This window comes from Lichenostomus cassidix, chromosome Z (genome assembly GCF_008360975.1).
Source record: "Lichenostomus cassidix isolate B80296 chromosome Z, HeHo_3.0, whole genome shotgun sequence".
Lineage (NCBI taxonomy): Eukaryota > Metazoa > Chordata > Aves > Passeriformes > Meliphagidae > Lichenostomus > Lichenostomus cassidix.
In genome coordinates, this window is record NC_139511.1 from 73,062,963 (window position 1) to 73,087,096 (window position 24,134).

The 24,134-nt window shown below is 39.1% G+C and overlaps 1 protein-coding gene across 7 annotated transcripts in view; it reads right to left on the reverse strand.

Annotated features, from left to right (window-relative positions):
* Positions 1–265: 265 nt before the first annotated feature.
* SMAD2 (SMAD family member 2) overlaps positions 266–24,134 on the reverse strand; it is a 50,087-nt gene continuing 26,218 nt past the window's right edge. For 2 of the 7 annotated variants that reach the window (XM_085043480.1, XM_085043484.1), the window contains 10 exons: positions 16,985–17,074; positions 15,656–15,849; positions 15,057–15,191; positions 11,907–11,981; positions 10,903–10,965; positions 10,233–10,286; positions 8,943–9,155; positions 7,084–7,221; positions 6,784–6,928; positions 266–2,266 (listed from right to left, as the gene is read on the reverse strand). In XM_085043480.1, coding sequence (XP_084899606.1) covers positions 2,143–2,266; positions 6,784–6,928; positions 7,084–7,221; positions 8,943–9,155; positions 10,233–10,286; positions 10,903–10,965; positions 11,907–11,981; positions 15,057–15,191; positions 15,656–15,849; positions 16,985–17,074 — 1,231 coding nt within the window. In that variant the 3' untranslated portion in view covers positions 266–2,142. The remainder of the gene's footprint in view (positions 2,267–6,783; positions 6,929–7,083; positions 7,222–8,942; positions 9,156–10,232; positions 10,287–10,902; positions 10,966–11,906; positions 11,982–15,056; positions 15,192–15,655; positions 15,850–16,984; positions 17,075–24,134) is intronic. The other 5 variants (XM_085043482.1, XM_085043481.1, XM_085043485.1 and 2 more) reach the window with 5 other exon arrangements.

The window sequence follows — 24,134 nt, forward strand, 5'->3', positions numbered from 1 at the left end:
GTAGGATGCAATTTGATTGTGGCAGGGAAAAGCAACTGCTGTAATAAACTCCATCAGGAGTAGGAGTCTGTACCACCAAACACACACAGTGCCAGAACCTGCACAACAGCTGCATGAAAAGTGGTATTAACATCTGAACTCAACCTTTCCACCCACCACATGCAAGACACTTGTACCATTTATCTGGGTGGGTTAGGATAATCCCTAACCTCCAACAAAAAATATACAGCAATTAATTAAAAAAAAACAAACCAAACCAAACAGCCATTGTGAGAATTAAAACTTTTATTAGTGTATTCACATATTAGGCAAATGCAACACGCATGAAGCTTATCTCTTAGGTTCACAAGTTCTACCAATACATTAGTCTACTGGTAAAACTAGCACAAACTGGTAACTGCTTTGCCAATTTTTGAAAGGTGTCTGGCCCACTTTTCCAAGGCTTGATTTTTGGTATTGCTTCTATGCCCTAGTCATTATGGCATAAAAATATCCATCACTATCATCAATTCAGTCAAGTGATTAAAAGCTGTAACACTGGCCACATTTTTGTTCTCAAAGCTAAGTTATCACTAGCTGTACTTACAAAGTACAAAACTAGTGTAATTGATGAAACAATGGAAAAAAACAGACAAAGGCAATCCTGCTACTGCCACAATAACAAAAGAATGACAGACAGCTAGATCACAAGATTGTTAGTAAGATGTGTATTTTTCAAGTCAGAATAACCCTTCTATACAGTTTCCCAACCCATCCCCAACCCAGACTTATTTGTAGAATATATTTCAGAATATTTTTAATATGGTGCAGCTGTAGTGTCCAAGGGTTCACAATAACATGCACTGTCATGAAGAACCTGGAAGTCCTCCTTGGCTGGTCATACCTCAGCAACCACTATCCTAGAGGTTTTGCAGAAGCAACTACTTTTAATAACAAGGCCCATTATGACATAATGAATGCTTATGATCTGGTGTGTAAGTAAACTATAGAAGCGACTCAGATAAGAAATGTCAATTCTGTTACTGAAATATGTTAAGAAGCTGCATCTATTTTAAAACCTAAACAAAAAGAGTCTAGCTTACCCCGGGAAATGATTTTTCAAGGTATATGGCTCCAAAAACTAAATCCCCTTATTTTTAGTCACATATGAAAAAATGAAAAAAATACAGATAGGAAAGGGTAAGACTTATTCAGTGAAAAAAATACAGATGTAAGGTTTAAGCCAATAACCTTGTGCACTTAATCCAATATCCAAAGCCATGGCAAATTCTCATTCCATGAGAAAAACCACTCATTTCAATGATCCAAGGTACAAAAAAAGTCCCAAATTACACCACTGCCAGGAATACTGCTGGCAACAGATGCATCAACTCAGATGGGTATCAAAAAGTAGACTGCTAGTGTGATGGATACTCAGAATTTATAATATGGATTCATTTTAGGCCCCATTAAGTATATAAAGTGCCTTAAGATTTCACAGATGAATCTCAAGACATTTCTTTCCCTTCCAATGGAGGGACTTTCTTTTTCTTTAAGAAGGCAGACAAAAAATCAAGCTTTTCTATAAGGAAAGTCTTTTTATGTTTAGGACAACTTGAAAACCTGCTTATATTAAAAAAAATATAAAAGAATACGAGAGCAAAGTCTTGGAATTTTATGAGATACTTGCCCCAATCAAAAAACCAAAATGACTACTTATGGGAACTAAAATGTAGAACAGCACAATACTGTGATATTTGAGATCATGATACATTATTTGTATATATACTTAGCTATTCATGTTATTGATAACCATTAGGACACTCAATTATATACCCAATAAAAAACACCATTAAAGAGTCTTTAGAACTGTCCCTTCTTTCTGAAGAAGGCTTTTCTATACACTAAATTTTCATCTAGTATCAGAGTATAGGAAACAGAATCCACAAGGTGCTTTAACTGATGAGACCTCAAGTGCTGTTTTTTCTCTTTTTTTTCCTTTTCTTTTTTTTTTTCTTTTTTTTTTCTTTTTCTTTTTAAAAAACCTTTTTAGATAGTAAACAGTTCATGGGGGACCACACACAAATACTACGACAGACGAGCTGTTATATTAAGTCTGTTGACTGGACCAGAATTTTAGCCCACTGGTGAAAGAGGAGAGTTTTAGGACATGCTGGAGCAGCGAACTGAAGGGGAGCCCATCTGAGTCAATACTTTGTCCAGCCACTGTAGGGGCCCATTCAGGTGAAGCTCAATCCAGCAAGGAGTGCTTGTTACCGTCTGCCGCCTAGAAAACAAAGAATAGGGAAAAGTCAGTGATTTGGGTTGGTGTGGGCAAGTTTTGATAGCACAGGGAGCTTCAGGGGTGGCTTCTGTGAGAAGCTGCCAGAAGCAGAAGCTGCTGGCAGAGCGAATGTCTGGCAGAGCGAATCCTTGGCAGCTCCAAAGATGGACATGCTGCTGGCCAAGGCTGAGCCAGTTAGGAATGGTCATACCTCCTGGATAACAGATTCAGGAAGAAAAGGAAGTGGTTGCCCAGTTGTAATTGTGGCCAGAGAAGAGCTAGGTGAGAACATGTGAGAGGAACAACTCTGCAGACACCAAGGTCAGGGCAGGAGCTGAGATTGCCCTGCAGCCCATGGTGATGGCCATGGTGAGCAGGCTGTGCTCCTGCAGCCCATGGAGGCACAGGGGTGCAGAGATCCCTGCAGGAGCCCTGGCTGCAGCAGGGGGATGCCTGAGAGAGGCTGTGAGCCCATGGGAAGGCCATGCTGGAGCAGGGTCCTGGCAGGGATATGCTGGTCTGTGAAAAGAGGAGCCCATGCTGGGGCAGGTGTCCTGCTAGGACTTGTGACCCCATGGGGACCCAGGCTGGAGCAGCCTGTGCTTGAAGAACTGCACCCCATGGAAGAGAGATCCACATTGCAGCAGCTCATGGAGAGTTGTTGCCCATGGGATGAACTCACACTGGAGAAGCTCATGTAAAACTGTCTCCCATTGCAGAGACTTCACACTGGAGCAGGGGAAGGACTCCAACTCCTCTCCCTGAGCAGTGGCAGGAAAAAAATGTGAGGAACTGACCATTACAACCATTCATATCTCCCTTCACAGCTGGGGGAGGAGGGAGAGACAGCAAGGAGGGAGGGGTGAGGGAAGGTCTTCTTTTACTTCTCATTATCTTGCTCTGATTGTGTTAGTAGTAAATTGAATCAATAACTCTAATTCAAGCCTGCTTTGCCCACAAGGGTATTTGGTGAGGGATCTCTCACGGTCCTTATCTCAACTTGGGAACCTGTTACTGTATTTTCTCTCTCCTGTCCAGCTGTGGAGGGGAGTGAGAGAGTTGCTTTGGTTGACCCTGCCTGAAATCCAGCCAAGGTCAACCACTTACAGCCAGAAAGAAGGTTCAGTTCCCACAAAATCCTGCATCATATGATTAAATATGTTTCCATCCATATCTAGTACACAGAGAAAAATCTGCAACCATTACCATAACTGTAATTAAACTTTTTCCAGGAAAAAAAAGCCCCAAAACTCCAAAATGCTTCACATATGTAAGACACATCAGTAAGTATATGCTTGTCCCTAATACATCAAGAATATTCCACTCTGGAGAATAGTAACAGGAGTATTTCAAGTACCACACCATGAGCCTTACTTCTAAAAGAGAAATTCATGATGGAAGGTTGTCCAACCAGTGCAGTGTTCACACCACAAACAACTGTTTGCACCTGTATCTCAACTTCCCAAGAGCCTGCTTGCTAACTGGATTTGAATTTTGTAGACAACTACTGAGAAATATGGAATAGAAACTCTTGGCTCTACACTGTCAGCATGGCCAAACAGCACAACGCTATGGTGATCATAAGCTCCGGCTTTTTGGAGCAAATGACATGATAAATGTATAAGGAAACTGGTAGATGATGTCAGAAACACTGTTTCAAAACAGCACGCTAACTGATGGTATCTCAAAGGAACACCAAACTTTATCTCCTATTTCCTGTAATCTTACACTTCTACATGTGTTTTGTACTGTAACATCCTCACACAAACAACTGAAGTAGAAATTGTGTTTCTCTTCTCTTCTATACTAAGTTGCCTACAACTTGCTACAATAGAAGCCCTTAATTAAACACCATATAGCAATTTTCAGTAAAGCTGAAGGACTGAAAACCATAAAATCTTCATTCTGTCTCCCATGTATCTTTGTTTCAGAGACCTGTTATTCAAACGTCTTCCTTCTCATCTCCAAAGTAAAGAAATCAGTCTTGGACACACTCTGCCTGAGAAATCCTGTTATTTCAGTGTACCCACTCCAGGCATGGGAGTTTTCCCTAACTAGACTGGCAAGACTAGGGTTGCTAAGCCAGTTTTTCCTAGTAATTCCAGCTACCCCAAGATTCAAAGGCAGCAGATTAGTCAGACACAAACCCAGCTCCTTCATTTTTACTGTCGGCACTGCAGAACTTTGCTTCAAGGAAATCTGTTTATACAAACAGAGGAATAGAAAAGGCAAAAAGATTAAGACAGCAAAGATTGACTTTAAAAGTTTCACATTTTCTAAAAGACAGCAGATGGGGTCTGTGCTCTTTCAGCACTCAACAAAACAGTTATCTTAGCCCAGAATGCCTATGCCAGAACAAAGTGATATAGCAGAAAAACAAATCTAAACCACAGGAAATATAATTCCATTTACTCTCGAACCCTCTCCCAAAGAAGGAAGTTCATTATTCCACAACTGTCAACTCCCCTACAATGTGTTTCACAACACACTTCCTCAAAATTTTACAACTGGTTCTGTTCAACACCCTGGCTTTGCACTAGGAAGGTAAAAATTGATCAAATAGTGACAGTCACTGAGCAACCATTTTAAAGCTAAAAAGACAGCTTCATCAACCCACAGACTTCCAGTTCAAATACCACTAATTACCTCTACTGAACTTTCTTTAGAAGATGATCCCAGACCTGATAGTTCCTGTGCTCACATAAACATTTGACTGGTCATCTGAACTTTCACCATCCCCAATTTGGGCCAACATGTCACAAAGCTGTAACTTATTTTGTCTACCAAGCCTATAAAACGTATCACCCTGCCATACCTGCATGTTTATTCACATATGCCTGAAATGCAATAATGCTTTGCCTTTGCCCAAGTCTGTTCATTGAGAAATGTTTCTTTCATATAATAATGAAGCACAGACATTTTAACAAGAGTGATGGGATTTACAGTGTTTCCTGGTCCATTTTGACAAGTCAGACTACACTAATTTAAATTCAAGGTTGTGCTTGCTGGAGCCACCTCTTCTTGCTCTAATCCCAGCTGCAGCATGCTTACAAGCTTTATGTATCAGTAATTTATTAGCATCATCTTAGAGAGAGGTGCAAAGAAACTAGTTCGGCATTAGTCACTAACCAGTTTCTGTGATGTTTTGGCAGTGTTACCACTGGAGCCTTTTTAATCCTCTGGACCACAACTCACCCCACTTAGAAGTAACTTTAACAAAAGCCTCCCCACAGTTTTAAACCAGCACTTACACTCTGTTCACTCCAAGATGCCTCTGTATAACCTGACTGATTAAGCCTGTCTTTGGTGCAGATTTGAATGTTGTATTTAATTATGCCTAAGTGTATACATACTCCTTCAGAGCCAAATCCAATAGCTCTTTAAACCTGAGCCAGATTTTTTGTTGTGTACCTCTTCCTAACAAAGAGGTACCGATTTATTCCATTACTCAAATTTCTCATTTCATCTCATTAGACTATTACAAAATTGGCTTCACTCAGCTGAGAAACCTCCCCCACATACTGACACCGCTATTTACATGTATGTATTTCAAGAGCAGATAAAGGAATCAACCCAAGTGGAGCCTACACGGCATTATTCAACTTCAGAAATTATATGGATTAAAAAAAAAAGAAATCATTATGTATCTCATTAGGGTATTGACATGGTAGGCTTCATTTCTTCAGTGGGCAATTTCTAGAGAGGTTTAAGAAATTTGTTTAAAACCACAGTTCAAGCTCTGCAAAATAATGAAATCTTTAAAACTGCTCAGTTAGAAGTCAATTGCTTTTTTTCTTGAACTCCCATAGTACATTAAAAACAGGCACTGTCCTCAACTACAGCTTTTCATTTCTGCTAATAGAGAATACAATTGGAATCTATTCAAAAGTAGATAAAATGCTATTTTTTCCACTCAAGGAACTGTTTTTAGAAGTTTTACTACACAAACACAGTCATCTTACTCCTGCAAAGCTTTTTCCACTACAAGTTCCAAAATACTTGCCATCCCTTAGATGCATGCTCCCCAGCTACTTCATTCTGCAAGAGGCACTGCAAGTGACTCCAAGTCTCTCAGTTGGGTACCACCAACACCATCCTGCACCACAACTTAAGGAACTCATGCTATATGCAGAACAAGACAGAGACCAAAATGACTCCATGTCTAACAAACACCAAATAATCTCACTGCACAAAGTGTGAAACTTCAAGATGTTGTCAGGGATCTCACCACAACATGCAAGCCAGCAGGACTAAGCAAGGGAAAGGAACTTTGACGACATTCCTTGCTCAACAGTTGGCTTCAATGCAACACTAAAATCAGTTTATGGACTTTGTAACTTAGCAGTTTCATAGCTGAGGGGGAGACGAGGAAAATATGGGTTCAATTTGCAGGCAGCATATCCACAATAGTAGCAAGAAGTGTGTACATACGGCTTTCAAGCCAGATAGAAATGGTACACCAGCGAAAGAACAAAAATTATGAACTCTAAATTTAAGAGCTAAGGGTTTTCTTTTCTTACCTGTATTCAGCTCCCCATCCTTTAACAAAGCTCATTCTTATGGTACACATTCTAGTAAGCTGATAAACTGCTTCAAAGCCCTGATTCACAGATTGAGCCAGGAGAGCAGCAAATTCTTGGTTATTAAAGATCTTTAGATTGCATCCTATAAAGAGTCAGAAAGGTACAGTCAGTGAATTCTTGTGTTTGCTACACGGAAGCTTGAATATATCAAGAAATTACAAAAAAAGGAAAGCAAGTATTACTCAGTGAGTACCTTCACTGAGTATTTTCATGTGAGACTTTTGGGACGCCACTAACCTGGTGGAATTTTGCACACAGTTGCAGGATGCCAGCCATATCTTTGATTACAGTTGGGGCTCTGAACGAAGATTGCACTATCACTCAGGCACTCAGCAAAAACTTCTCCTCCAATGTAATACAGACGCACTCCCCTGCCTAGAGAATCCAAAGGAACTCTAGTTATAACATGACACAAGCAGATTAGGACAAGGGAGTTTATTTTTCAGAGAAAGCCAAGGTTTTTCTTTACGACAGAAACGAAATCAATTATCTACAGGACCTTGCTGCTGTGCTGACAGCTGTGGCAGGAGCAGAACACAACTTGCATTTTTCTCCCACAAATGTACAATATATGAAGGAGAAGCAGAATAATTTTTGGTCAAAAGTGAAAGAATTTTCCAGCCATATAATGGCTTGTAACCAAATCTTAGCTCAGAAGCAGTGCTCATTAAACCAGAATTAAAACTTGTGCTAATATTAAAGCATTGTATGTGAAGCAGCACGGGCCACTATGGCCAAAAGAGAAAACACACTGCAGAAGAAGATCACCACTGCAACACTCTCTGCTTACATGTACCCACACTATTTCACAACCCACTGCATACTCCTGCACTGCTTTAACAAAAACAACAGGACTTCATTTAGTCCTATTACAAAAAAAAAACTGTAAAAAAAATCCCAATTGTCCACTTTTAAACTGTTATTTTGTTCTCTCTCTCTGAGTGGAAAACAAATCTGTGTGGTTTATTTCTAGCAGAAAATAAATTATGTGCAATTGATCTCCCAAAGAGAACTATTTATAATTAACAGATCCTTTATAGGCCATAGTTTCCATTCCCTTTTCTCATCAAAATAATTTTTCAAACAAAACGTGAGCTGCTCTATTAAAGAGTGAGGCCTCATGAGATTTTTGCTTTTCCTCATCATTGATCATTTGACCAGTCAGCACAGGCACAGCCTGGGTTTCTGCACATCTAAAATTTTATTAGACAAGCATTTGGATTCGGCATTTGAATTTGGCATAAAAGGAGTCTGTTCTACTAAAGAGGCTGAAATTCTACTGAAAGTAAAAACAACAACAAAAAATCTCGTAAATGTTGCTAATGAAAGTACCCAGAAAAAAAAAAAAAAAAGTAGTTTACCAAAGAATCTAAAGTCAAGAAACTGCATTGTGGAAAACATTCTTGACTAACTATTACAAAGAAAATCTTCATCAAGTCAAAACAATCTGTTCTTAATAGCAGCTTTTCCCATTTTGGAAAAGAATTCGAAATTTCATCCTATCAGTGTCCATTCTGTATTTTATAAAGTACAATAAACTAAGTAACATATTATTTTGTAATTAAAGCTTAAATTTCAATTACAAGCAATTCTGAATGCAAACGCTGCCCAGGACAGTGGCCCATGGAGGAACCTGGAAGCCAAGAACTTGCCCCCCAGGATGTTTGGTGCACCATCACTTCACAGAAGGCAGGAACAGCAACGTGAGCAACAAGAAGGCCACACAGTAGAGTGGCTTCCTCCTGTGCTGCTCACAGTGTGACAGCTGTGTGACTGCTGCTGCCACCAGCTTAGCAGCTACTGAGTGATGAAAGGCAGCTCCTTTCAGCTCCAGCCATCACTACATCCCCTCCCAGTTCCAACTGTCTTCTGTAGAAGCTGCTACATTTCTCCTTAATTTCTGAAGCGGTGACCTCTGTGTCTTTCCACTTCTGCTCTCAGCCAGAGACCAAACTAGCCTTGACAACCTTGAGAGAGAAGGTTGATGGCTGGCTGCACAAGGGTAAAAGGAACCCAACACACATCCTACCTGGATCATTCCAGATAATTTAACCAACAAAATGAAATTAAATAGTTAAAAGATCAGAGATCTTTACCTATATGTCGCCTTGTCATTTCCACTGTAGCATTTCTGTTTACATTGGAAAGCAGACCTAGACAAAATCGCTCTGAATTTGATGGATCTGTAAAGCCATCTACAGTCAGGGAAGGCTGAGACGCATGGAAGGTTTCTCCCACTCTTTGATTCAATTCATAATATGCTATTGAACACCAAAACGCAGGCTCCGAGTAAGTAACTGGTTGCAAGTCTAAAAAAAAATTTTAAAAACCAAGCTTAACACAGATTTTGAGGCTGAAAGTAGATTGATCTACCCTGCTATTTGTCTCTCCCAGAAATGACAGCAGTAGTTCTCCTCAAACTACTCAAACTACATTTTGCCTGCTGTCCTTTTTACCTACTTCAGTAAACAGAATGGAATTCAATCTTCCACACAAAGGAAGGAGGAGGGGAAGAAAGGGTGATCTAATCTGACCACAGCTCATCTAGTTCAGTACTTGCATTTTGCTCTGCAAAATGATTAAGTTAATGGTGCTCTGAGCACCAGACGTTGACACATTCGTGTTGCCTTTTTCTGTAGCTTGTAAACATTTTGGCAGCATTAAAGAAAAGATTAAACTATCAAACACTGAACAACAAAAAGGGAAAAAATATGAAAATCACATTCTCTTGTACTACACCATCTCTTCAGATAAAGGTAGTTCTAAGCTACTTTATTATCCCCTACCAGAGCACAGTATATTTCCCGTGTATCTTCAGCTTTTTCTTCACTGCTTCCCCTTCTTACCTACCCTAATTACTTACTCAGCGTTCTGAACAGCATTTTCCTGTCACATCCTGTCACCATTCCTTAAACAAACCCATGGCAATCTGATCTTCCTGAGGCACTTACACAGACACACAGCAATGGCACCGGATCAAAGCAGGTGGGCTACTAATGTGGGAGCAACAACTGTGCTGTGGTTACAGGTGAAACAGTACATGAGAAGAGCAGCAGAGCACACACACACAAGGGAGACAGCAAGTCTGAGCAGCATTAAGGACAAGCAAACATCCTTTAAACTACTTATTTTATAAATGCTATTCCTGTACACACACAGATACCACTCTTACTCTTTGCTAGGAGCTCAACAGTTACAGAAATAGAGTAATTGTTAACAAGTGATTAACCCAGCCCCATTATATTTAACATCAGGAAGCCAACCCAACAGTCACCTCTTAATACTGCTCTTAATTTCTTAAAGTGCATTTTCACTTTTAAAGTAATTACATATATAATGAAGAGTCACCACACACAGAGAAATAATTGTAAGTATTTCCAGCTTACCCAGGCTATGATTAACTGGAGAAAGAGTACTAGGAGACAGCTCTGCTGGAGATCCTGTTGAAGCAAGACAGACAGGTTTCAGAGCAAATGGTTTTCATTATTTCAGATCAGTAGGCATAACCATTACCTAAATCAGTTTTACACTGAAATTTTTCAGAGGAAGAAATCTCAGAAATCCTACAACCAGTTGTCTGGAATGTCACACACTCTGAAATGAATCAGGATTGAATGAAATTAGGATTTCATTCAATTTTCCAGACTTCTGGGAACCCACCCCTCCTCATAAATACTCAATTTAGTGTTGTATTTGTCAGAACTCTCACTTCGTGCACACTCTGAACATTATTTATGCACTTCTCCAGTGAGAGGGTAGTGACTTCCCAAATTCAGTGAGAAAGCAGCTAAGAAAGAGTGGATGAGACAAGCAAGACATTGCCTGTCTTATCAAAGGAGAAGGTTTATCTTCGAAAAGATAAACCAGTATCTGAAGGGAGCCTTCAAGAAAGTTGGAGAGAGACTGTTTATAAGAGCAGGTAGTGACAGGACAAGGGGGAATGGCTTCAAACTGAAAGAGGAGAAATTTAGATTAGATATCAGGAAAAAAATCTTTATGCTGAGGATGCTGAGGCCCTGGCACAGGTTTACCAGAGAAGCTGTGGCCGCCCCATACCTGGAAGTGTCCAAGGCCAGGTTGGACAGGGCTTGGAGCAACATGGGGTAGTGCAAGGTGTCCCTGGTGGAAAGAGAGGATCTCTAAGGTCCCTTTCATCCCAAACCATTCTATAACTTATGATTGTATGATCTCCAGAAAACAGCAAGCTAGATTTCCTCCTTTAAGGAAACAATTCTTTCCCAGAAGGGGGAATTTAAAAATTAAAAAAAAAACATGAACTTTCCAACACAATATGCACACAAGAAGGCAAAATACACAAGAAGGCTTTCACAGAAACATTCCTACAGTGACTGCTGATGTCAGGCTGTTTTAATTAAGGTATTTATTGTCACACAGTGGGAAAATATTGCAGTTCTTACAGAAACTGGTGCAGCTGACTCCAACTAACTGAAAATGGTTGCTAACATCAGCTAACCAAGCACACTAGAGTCTGCCAACGCACAGCAGGAGGCTCTTACCCAGCACATTAACTGTGCTTTGTGCAAGTCTAAGGTCAACCACATTATCTAGAAACCCTTACATACAAAGGCACAAATGCTGCTACTTTTGCCACAGAGCCTTCCATACAAGAATTAATTTGAAACATGGCAGAAGTGGCAAGTTTGTCAGAGTTAGAGAGAGGTTCTCAGAACACAGATTGTCTGCAACTTGTTCAGGCCAACAGACATTTTGCTTCAATTAACCTGTTTACCACGGAATGGCTGAAACCAATTTAGCTATTAAAATCTATTTTAAGGGTTTCTAGTGAAGTCTTAATTATACTTGTATACTTCTGTTGCAAAACAAATATAATATACTTAATATTGCACAGAATGTTTTAAAAGCATTCCCCTGGTAAAAAATTGTTTTGTTCATTAAAGACTAAAAGTGGTATTTTTAAGCAGAAAACACCAAGTTTTACAGAGGAAAACTGCCACCTTTTGGGCTGAATTCACGCTCCTATGCAGAGGGATCACAGCTTGTAATCCAAAGCCTTGAAACAAATGAAAAATAAACATTACCTGTATCCATGCTTTGGTTCAGCTGCTGGTCACTTGTTTCGCCATCTTCACTGATGTACCCTGGAGGAGGTGTTTCTATAAATAAAAAAAAAAAAAAAAAGAAAAATCCACCAATTTGTAGAATGACTGAGGAAACTTCTGTAAGATTTTACTCTTGTGCATTTTGTCATCACATCTTCATGAGCTCTGTAACACCTGAACACTGAATCAGAATGTCATTTTGCTATCCCTTTTTCCTTCAACTATGACTTCAAACACATTACCTGCCTTATTGGTATGTAAAATGTATCTTCTCTTGTATGTCAGTCAATTGCTCAAATATATTACATAATTACCAGAATCCTTGTTTGTTCCATTTAAGACAAGATGCTGTCACTACAATGAGTAACAATTTTGCAATTGTGATCAACAGCTTTCATATTTAGTAGAATTACAAATGAAAAAACCATCTGGTGACTTCCACAAAAAAACAGTGTGAGCTGTCTTTATGTAGGATAACCATCAGATCAGATACCCTCCCACACTTTACTGAAGTTGTTAGATTTAAAGGTTATTTTTCAGTTCAGTCCCCAAATACATATTTCTTCAACACCCAACAGCTGATTTGACTCATTTATAACTATCTTAACTAACTTAGAACACAGCAAAAGTTCTACTATTATTATTACTAATATTTCTAAGCTGTATTAAACCTATCATCTATTTTAACTAGCTTTCTTTAGAGACAGAATTTCACAGACCAAAGTAAACTCAGTACCAACTTTGAAGTGTTCTGATACCAGAAACTGTGTCTAATTCCTCAGAAATATCTTCAAACCCAGGAGAGTATGCATGTTCCTCTTCTCCATTCAAAATGTTCTTTGTAATCCAGATAACAAGTTAAACAACTGCCTTTCAGGAAATAATTTTCTTTGAACTGGGCAAGTGTCTTTTCCTACATATTAAAGGCAAAACCTGCATTTCTTTAGTGAAAGTGTTTGAAGCTAGCTATCTCTGCAATCATCTTGGAATTGTCTCTGAAACTTCCAGGGATTAAACACTTTTAAATACATTATTACCAAACAGCAGAAATTTAAAGATAAAACCCCTTTACTTAAGAAATAAAATAAAATAAAATAAAATTATAACAAATATCATGTCTTAGATGTACTGCAGTATCACGAGATCAGAAGGAAACCAGTGAGAGGAAACTAGATTAAGTCAGTTGATTAAATTAAAATGAACCGAGACTTTTATCTTTGATTCATTCTGTGTGCTAAATATAGATGTGACAAAATTCAAGCAAGAATTTAAAAGGATGATTAAGGGAAATCTTCACTAGTAAGAAATATAACAAAAATCATACCCGTTTTGAAGATTTTCACAGCATTCATTGGGATAAAGGGGACTTCACCCTCCTCCAAATCATTCACTAGAGTTAAGTCCACAGCTGTGCAAAAGGTCAATACACATTTCCAATCAAATCCACGACTCTTGTTTCCAGTTGCTAATCTAGGCTCTTTGGCACAGCTTATTTTCCATGTCTAGTCTCTGCCCAAACAGAGATTTACTCCACCTAGTACTATTAATAGTTTAGGGTCAGAGGTTGAGCACCACGCAGCTGGAAATGAACACTCAGGTGGGACACTGAACATTTTTAGCAGAGCTTGAGTGCTGCCAGAAGTGTGGATGATGCAGCTCAGCCCATCCAGAACCTGAACTGGAACAAACACCTCCCAAAGGTCATCCTGCACCTTCACGATCACCAAACTCTCTTGCAGATCAAGTACTGAGACAGGACTGGAGGGAAGCTACCAGATGTTAAGCTGCCCTACAGCTAAAGAAAACAGTTCTCTGAAGAAGGCTGAAGGCACACGAGGCTTATCAGAAGCCAGGCAAGCATTCCAGATTAAGTCAGCAAGGTCAAATAAAGCAAGATACCACGATATGAGCACAAGAGAAGGGTGTCAGTGACAAAGAGAATGAGGTGTGGTTACCTGCATAAACATCTGAAGATCATGTGAATTCCTACAATCACCTTGAGCAAACTTCCTGCAAATAACTACTTTAGCTCATTTCCATAGCACTGGATTTGCAAAAGGTGGCTTTCCAGTCAGTTGCTTGCAAATGTAATCAAAAGCCCTCAGTTTGAGTCAAAAAGTATACACAAGTTAAGAAAGGAACAACAAATTCTAGCACCTTAAATTACTCTAAAAAGGTGGCAACAGATGTTGCCCAAATTAAACAGAAAGGTCAAATTACATTGATTGTTTAATGCCGTTTCAATTCTTGGATATATTTAAAGAAAACACAAGCAACATTCTGCTTAAGACCTGTAGGTACAATTTGTACATTGCACGCATTTGAGTTTCAGGGCAGTCATCTCATTCTTTCAGAGACTCCAGATGTGAATTTTCAGCTTATTTCTAACATGAATGCATTAAACATTTAGCAGCAAACTTCAGCTTTACTTGATTTTACACTCCAGGCAACTTCCTGAAGAGACAGGAAACAGGAAGTTGGGGCAGGAAACAAAGGTAACTGATTTTTATGTTTCAATAAGGATGACAGGGTTTCGGGTGCAGCAGATTAGCATTGGTGTTGTTTTGAAGTGGAAAAAGGGGCAAAGAGGGGGAGGAGAAATTCTTTGACAGTTCAATGTTCTTTCATATTGAAAAACAAAACTATGCAAACAATACTGAGTAAAAGCTAATGCAGACCATTACTGACAGTGAACTACAAATCAAGACACTGCTTTGCAACTTAAAAGTTTTCTTCACATACTACATGCGATGAGATCAAGCATCAGTTTATTACTCAATCTCCAATGCACAGCATTTGGCAACCCCTGTGTGTTTGCAAAAGAGGCTTTAAGCATAAGGTGAAGATCTACTTTGCACTTATTAGCATTCTGAATCCTAAATAAGCTACTGAAACCAAGTAAGCTATTGTGAAATGACAGCAACATGGTTTCATGCAGGATCATGTTCTGCAAACAACAGTGTTTAGACATTTCCACTGGAATTAATACATGAAATCAACTAAGTCTAATTTACTGGTGAATTATTTCAATTAATTTGATCGCTTACAAGGATGAAATTACCATCTTACTTACTGTTCCGGCGACACAATGTTAGAACACACTAACTACAGTGGTAGTTAAGAAAATACCTGGTATGTAATTGCTCTGTGGTTCAATCCCAGCTGGAAAGTTAGTGTTTTCAGGAATGGAATGGGTGTAGTCATCCAGAGGTGGAAGCTCTGTTAGAATCTCAGTGTGCCGTGGCACAAGTACAGGAGGCAAGACTGGAAAGGCAAAATTCAAAAACATTGTAATCAAAATACATGACTGTGAGCTAAAAGGAAAAAAATAAATCTAAAATATCTAACAGTTTCTTCAGATGTTTTGAAATTTTCTGAAACTTGGCACTGTTACTTACTGAAGGAGATGAATTCTTAGGTGCCTTAATTAAGACTATTCCACATTAGCAAAGGTAAATCAACTCTTTTCTCCTAATCAGTCTGAATTGCACCTGGCCAGCTGGATACTGCTAGCCGTCCTGGAAGTGTTTATGAACACATTTGGAAAGATTTTTCAGTAACTTTATTATTAAAAACTTTCAGGGGTATGATCTCAAAAGCTGTATCTCTAAGAGTCTTGTACTTCTGTCAAGAGAGGGCATCACCTCTCTCTTTTCATTTAAAATATTATGCTGAACAAGCACACACAGACTTGTGTGTGGCAACAGAATCAGAAGCAATTCTCCTACCTGGTGTCTCCACTCTCTGGTAGTGGTAAGGGTTTACACATACTTCATCCTTTTTAAGATTAAAAGCGTATTCACAGTTTTCAATTGCCTTAAGTTCATGGTGGCTGTGAAGGTCTGGCCAGCGCCACAGGCGGCAGTAAATGACATGTGGCAATCCCTTGCGGTGAGACACCTGCAGACGGCCATCGAGAGATCTGCAGGGGAAAGATGTTGAGAAGCATTTACAGACTGCATGCTGTCTTGATCACTAGAGCAACAGAGTACACACATGGGTAGCTCATTCTCAGAATTCAGTGCACCGACACTGCTAGTGACATTTATACTCTATTTAAAAGGCTTCAAATGCAATGAAAATGATCATATCAAGCAATGTCAACTTATTTTTGAGCTGCTCAAATTATTGCCAGTGAATTTAGAGTTCATTAAAAGCCACTTACATCCAAGCAAGTATTTAGGATGATTGCTTCATATACTTTTTTAAATGCAGAAGACAGTTGTTAAAAATAAAATCACACATTTAATGGTCCCTTCCACTGCTAAAGGCACCTCGAGGCTTTGCTGTGGCATGGATGCTTTATGGTTTTAAGCATAAGAATTCCCACAGGACTGCAAATAAGCCTATAAGCAGTCAGCTGCCCAAGTGATCCACATGGCAGTATAACTGTAATGCAAAAAGCATGAATGCACATCTTGTAAGGGCTGTACAGTTTATCTTCTTCACTTCATCTGCCTTGCTACCAGCTGAAAATGTTTTGCTAGTTTTAAGACAGACTGCATATGCTTACACAAATGCAGATGTTTATGATTGTTATGGGATGGGAGACAAACCTCAATACACAAATCAAGTAATGTGACATGAAAAAATAAAGACCCTGTTTAGAATTTGCCCACCATTAACTACTGAAGAATTTACAAACAATTCTTTAGTAGCTCGTATCTGAGCCAATTAGCAAGATTTAACTGAAAGCTTGTGGCATACAAAGCAGTTTAAACACTTTGTAAGATTAGGTCTAAAGAATTAAGTTTTCCAACTTTGTTAATATAAATACCAAATCACATTAGAGCTTGCATTTAACAAGTCTTCCCATTTGTTCAATAGCACTGGCATGAAAAAGAAATACTTCTAGAATTAAGAGTTTCATTGGTCAAAACATCAGCTGTGAACACACTGATTTCTACACTGGCAAGGAAATACTTCAAAATGCTGTACCATGAGAGGCCTAGGAAGCATTTATGTCTATTTTACAGCTAAAGCATCCCATTACAGACCCTCCAAAGCCAATCCCTCCCACAAGATTTTTATGATGCGAGAGAGGGCAGAATATTCACCTGGTTTGTTCAGAGAAGCTGTAAAGGCCTGTTGTATCCCACTGATCTATCGTGTTTGGTGTACTCAGTCCCCAAATTTCAGAGCAAGTGCTGTGCATAAATTGAAAACAAAAACAAAAAATTGATATGAATATGGAACATGGTTATTCAAAACACCATGATGTCAAACATGGAAAAATGTACAGAATACTTCCTTTCACATAGAAGATAGAGCACTGTTAGATTGGTATTTAAACTGACATCTCATGCTATATTTTCTATATGAAGGAGGCTATCAAAATGGAACAAGTGACTCAAGGTAAATGATAAATGTTTTTAAAGGTGAACAAGTTCTCAGGTTTTAAGTAATTGATACAATTGCAATGTTCCTTAAAACAGGCAAAACTTCCTCAGCCTAGTCTTTTACAAAATTAAATTTTAAAAGGTAGTTTCTGGGTGGGTTTTTTTTTGTTTTTGTTTGTTTCTAAACATAAACTGCCCAAAGACTTCAATCAAAGGCCATGTGTATCCAAAACTGAACATCACAATCTAAAGTTCAAATACCACCACTTCAGCATTAATCTTGTTTTCCATGGACACACTAATTTGCTGCTTTTCCAAAAAAGGAAAATTCAAACTCTGAAGAAAAACACATTATAGCTGATACTTCACTGTTTTCTGTACTCTCCTTTATTAAACAGCCAAATATTCTTTCACACAGTACACAAAATATAGAATGTTTAACACAATTTTACAGTATAATACTTTAGAATTCAACTATAGAGTAACAATTTTAATTGCTAAATGAAGCAGGAGAAAAGGAAAGACAACTATGTCTTTACCAAACTGGTTCAAGGAAAAGATTACAAAAGTAAAGATAAAGGAACCTGCAGTCATAGACACCAACTAAAAGCAGAGACAGATTGTAACAAAGGCAGAAAACAGCATAGAATTGTAAACAGGCAGCAGACTTTCAGAAGCATAAACAAAGCTCAGTTCTATAACATACTTGCTCAGTGATCACTGAAAACAGACAGTTTATTTTATATAAGTAACATACAACTAAACCTTGCACCTCAGAAATGAAGAGAATTTGGTTCACAAGCAGCTTGAATCTCTGCTTCCTAACCATGCAGACTGAAGTTTGGCTGGCGGCTACATTACCTTTAAAATTAACACCCTCTGAAAAGCTGCAACAGGAAGAATCCAAGGTCACCACACTTCTGATTTCAAATACAAGTCTTATGACTAAAATTTAAATTATCAAGTTTAGCCAATACACTCAAGTTTGGATTGAGTGCTTAAGAAGAGAGAAGTGGGCTACTGTTTTTATTTCTCTTCATTACACAAGCAAAATTCATTAGTGCTATAAAACAAATGAGAGGACAGCACAGCACTAGACTTGAAACTACTTTCAGGGCTGCCAACCACCTCAATTCCACAGTGACTTTTAATAAAACCTATGTGTTGGCTACTGGTGAAGGGAAATGAATGGGTCTTGCTCCCTTCTTGCCTCTAGCACATACCTCATTTCTAATGCCATCCCATGGAGGCTGAAATTGGCTGACCACAGGAAAAAAAAAGGTTGAAAATACATGTTTTGAGTTACTTTTCAGTCATATCACTTCTATTCACTGCAGTTACATGAGCACTACAAAGGAGAAGTGAGAATGTAATTGTGGGTGGCAATAGCCTGCTTTTATCACAAATAAATATGTTAAACAAAATATGGCCTTTTGATATTTGACTGATTATAGACACAAGTAAAACCTTGTACTAGATGACTTTGCCTAATAGAGAGCAGCAGAGAGTCAGAGATGAAGGCCCATTCTCTGGCACAGAACCAGGTCTTCAGAAAAGCCAGCCATCCTGAACAAGTTGCATCCATCTCAAACACAAGCAGCATCACAGCTCTCCAGAACAAGTGGTCAAAGAGGGATCCTGCCCATGGCTGCATCAGCAGAGCCTGCAGCCCCTCTTTTCCACACTCCTAAAATGCTGCCAGCAGCTTTGCAAGGATTGAAATAATTCCCCTGAACACACACAGGCAGCCCGTGGGACAACAGGGAGCATCTCTGTACTGTACTGTGTCCCTAAATATGCACCACTAGTGCTGGTAAGACAGATCATCCTGTACATGCAATTAGAAGAACAATCAGCAGACAAAGCCTGCTGCATATTAATTGACACAGTGAGCTCTGACAGCTCACTGCCTTTGAACAATGGATCCTTCATACAAAGCAGTGCTCCAAAGCTGACACTGTCACACAGATTACACGTTCCCAAAATTGTGGGGTGCATCACGGGTGTAAGCATGACATGCCACACATTTGGTTCACAAGGCTTTTAAGATAGCACATGCAAAAGTAAAATTTCATCCCCCCTGCCAAAACACAATGAACAGGAATAGTATTTTATATTGCTAACCTCTTCTCTCTATAAGTATTCAAACTATCAAAGCTGACAGAATATTCCACAACCTACAGAAAGACAAACAGTATCCTGAAGGGGACTGTGTGACAGAGCCATAGCTTGGAATGAAGCTCAAAACACCATGGAGGAAGGACAGGCCAGGAGGCACAGAAGAGTGATCAGCCAGAGCAGAACTGCTCCAACAGTCATCGGTTTACATGACATCCTATCTTCTGGGACACATATCTACTTAGAGCTGGGATTAGTATCAGTGTTTCACTGGCTCATCCACACTAGGACTGTACTTAAACTCAAATAATGCACAGTAAAACACAGGAGAGCCTGAAGGAAATCATTCCATATGATCAATAAAGTCAGCTCAACAAAGCTTTTACTGTTTGCTGGAAGAAACATCTAAAAAAATAAAGAGGTTTCTCCACTTCCTGCTGACATAATAGATCCATTGCCTACAAGGTGCAAGACCGTCCCCTCACCCACGTCACCCAGGCAATAAATCAAGACTCTCAATATTCACATGCACGCACACCCGATCAAAATTAAATTCCTCACAACCCTAAAAACCATACTTCATACACAGTACTTCCACGAAAGGCCACAGTATGTTCATTCATACACAAACTAACGCCTGACAGAGGGCAGACATGTCTACTCATCCCTGAAAGGTGGTGCTGGAAAGGTGACTGAATTCTGAAAGATGTTTTAACCACCACTAAAACCATATGAAAGCAAGGCAGGAGGTACAGATTTTTAGTAGTGCAGAATTACTGCCTCAAAATACACAGGAATCACTCACTCTTAAATCCACCTTTTTGAAGCATCCAAAATCCCTTGTGATGTGAAAACTCTTCTCCATGCCTTAGTCCATAAAAATTTCAGGAGAATCAAGGACTAACATCTGTACTTATAAGTCAAGTCATGTCTGGAAATATTCCCAGGCCCTGCAACATGGTCATGTATGCTAGAAAGCAGCTAGGACATTCCCCAGCATCAGGCCGTGCCAATTACTGGTCTCCCACACAATTCCCAGGTTTATGAGTAGCACACCATCAGGACCCACTCACACTGGGCAATTCAGAGCAGCTCCCCTACCCTACCAGCTGAAGGCTGAGAAGTATGGACAAGGCAGTCCTGAGCCAGTTGGACGTGGTGCCTGGGAATGTTCCCAGGCACGTTTGATTTATTAGGAAGGAGGCAGCCAAGACGTATCACCATTTCACCTTCACTAAGCACTCAAGCTGAAGCCTAGAAGCACACTTCAGGCTTTGTATTTTACCAGACAAGGGGGTTTGGGTTTGAACCCACTTTCCACTGTATCAATGGTAAGCTATCATTGTTTTCAAAATATAATTTGGTTTCTGTGTCCATGCTGTATCTAAACCCTCCTGTGCAGACAGTGTTTAAATATACTCCAAAACACAAGTTCAAAGCTAATGTACTTCCTCTCTCCTGAAAGGACACTTTCATTCCAAGGAGCATTTTCACTGCTGTTCTCAAAACAAACTGTTGACAGAAACAAGTCAACATCTGGTCAACAATACAAAAGCTAGTTTTTTATCCTTCCAACACTTTTCAACACTAGCTCAGAACAGTAAATCACCATGTTCAGCGGCCTCTAGCACTCCCTGCTTGAATAGTAGGTTGTTACTTTTACAGATACCACAAGTAAGTGAATTTATTAAAAGGGACTTCAGGGATATAAAGCACCAATTTGGCTCAGTTTTCCAGGTGATTCAGAGGTCTAACAAGAGAAAACTATTTCCTAGAGAAAGAAGAAATGCTGAAAAAATACTTGGAAGGAGTAAGAACTTCTCTTTGAGACCCAGGTACTTTTAGGAAAGCTCCAAATCTAGCAGCTATCTCATTAAACTCCTATACACTAAACCTGGGACAGCTGAGCTTTGGAACAATTATTTAGGTCTGACCAGAGGACTGATGTGGTGAAGAAATGATCAGACAAGTTAATACATGGTGGAATCAAAGCTATTTGTGTCAGAGTCTTTCCTTAAGTGGAAAGAGTTGTAAGAGCTGGTGTTTCAGCCTGACTTTTTATCTGCTTATAAGGAGCAGCATTTCAGATAGTACCATGCAACTCTGGTGAGAAGAATCTTTAATGTGGCCATCAGTATGCAACAGTACACTGTATGTCTTCAGTTCTTCCATTTCATCATTTCCTTTAATAGGAAAATCAGAGTTTCAAAAAACCTGCACTCTGGGCAAGAAATTACATACACAGCAATGAGCTGTAGCAATGCTTCGCAGTTTAGACAAAATGGCCAAAACTGACTGTCTTTCTGTAAGACAGAAAACACTGATGTACACAAGAAAAATGTGGACACAGGAAAACCCCAACTATTAAGGATTACCTGACAGTATTTTTAGTGCCTTATCTACATGACAAGGATGGTGTTCCCAGTCATTATTCCACTACTTCAGTGGAGTAACAGTTAACTGCAAGTCTACTACAAAAACTGGACTATCAAGTCCTGGTGCAAATACAGATAAATTATTGATCTGCCTATCAAAAAATTAACATGGACAAACACAGTTTGTGCTACACTCATGAACAAGCAACAAAATTGTTTTAATGTAATATATCTCTACTGGAGGAATAACACCCATATCAAAATCCATAACAACCAAAAAAACCTATATGGATGAAACAGTTTAAAGAAAAACACTTAACTGATCTTCCTGAGTCAAAAAAACCCCCACATGGACATAATATCAACTGGAACACACTGCCCAAAACCAAATTCTTGTATTAGATATAATTAGGTAGTAAATGACACTGCAGGAGAAGGCTGAACAGGGTAAGATGACCTGAGACAGCACAACCTCATCTTAGTGAATACAGAAAGATATTTACATCTTGGCTTGCAGCAGCAGTAATTCTAAACTAGAAACATCAGTAGTTGGAGATGTAGGTACACAGTTCAATCCACAATCCCCTCACTGATGTCCAGATGCCAACTATTAAAGCTTATTGGTACTCAACGTAGGCTGCTTAATTAGGATCAGTTTCTCAAAGCAGTTAAAAGACAGACATACTGATTTGCAGATCCAAGCAGGTATGTGCAAGTACTGTCCAGATATTCATGGCCACAGCATCAACAAGCTGGTGTCTACATGTGGCACTGCACATACTCCAAGACATTCCTGCACTTTTCCCAAGAGCATTTGCAAAGTAGGACATACAACCAGGGATAAAGGTGGCAGATCTTATCAACAATACTAATTTTTAGAGAGATGTGCTTTATGTGTAACTAAAAAACCTGAAGCCAGCAGAGTTTTACTGCGTGCACTGTATTACACAGAGTACTTAGGCTGGTCTAGCTGTATTATAGATTGTTGCTACTAGAAATTTATTACCAATTTTTACTGAGAAACAGAATGAACAAATAACTATCCTGCCACTATTTACAGTGTTGGCAATGATGTGTGCTCGAGGTCCTTTTTGTACTAAGTGAAGTGCTTGCCACAAGCACAACATCAAATGAAAGCAGGCAAAATCACTTCAAAGATATTTACATATGAAGTACCAGAAAATCTATAAAGAAGTTGTTAAATATTGTCACAATTCATATTTAACTGCAGTTACACATTTTTCTTCAAAGTCTTGCAAGGTGGAACAGCCCTAAAGGAGCTAAAAGGCACTGAGTTCAGTTGACAGCCTCCTCTTTACCTGAAGTGGTAGCACAAGAAATATGATAAAACCTGAAATGCAAATAGCATTGTGCTAGTCAAAGCCCACATTATACAGAAAACATTACAGAAATGGTCTTGGACATCTAATTTGCTTATTTGTGAAGTATTACTCTGAGCCCCTAATATCCTTCCTGAATCCTTCCCATCTTTCAGAATCTGCAGCCACTAACAAGTTTGCCAAGTTTATGCTCACGGCAATCTTCTCCATTTACCTTTCCCCTGCATCTTATAATCATGGGTCTTTCTCCCACTGAATCTAATTTGTCTGCTCCTACATTTTCTGACACATTTGTAGTGCTGGAGATGTGGCTGAAATGAAAATTCTAGAATTCTCATGCAAAGCCTTCCCTATAAAAGTAAGCCTCATGCTGGTTTTCACTCTGCTTTTACTCAAAGACTAAACAAGAAAAACACAACAATAACAACATAAAAATGTTTTTTTGATTATCAGGTTTTCACTTGAATTGGAGAAGTTACTTATACAAGCACCTTTATACCAGCCTGACATTTACTAGGCTTAGTACTTTGACTGTTTTTTTGTGAAGGAGGCAGAAAAGAAATGAAAAATTTGCTGCAAGAGCTATACCAAGCTATCCAAATTGGAATTAGAGCAGTAAGAAATGGCCACTAGACTTATGGAATCCCATTTTTTTCTAACAAATGGGCAAATGCCAATGCTTTAGCATTGCTCATGGCTGTTTCTGTAAAATTCAACTGTGGAAACAGGCTGAAATCTAAAAACTCAAGATCTGTATCTTGTACAGTGTTTAAAAAAAAAAAAAAAAAAAAAATCAATCTTGCTATGTAAGGGCTTACATCCAAGACTTCAGAGCAATATACTGAGCAGGACACCAAGGCAGGAACATCACAACATGGATGTAGCCTCCAATTTATCACTGGTGTATCTACACTGAAGCTGTACTCCTGTGAATACACTGCCCATTACACTCCACTGACTCTACCTTTGAGAAAACAACCAGTGAATTGAAGTATGGTAGAACAGAATCCTTCCTTTCCTACCAGTTACCTTCTT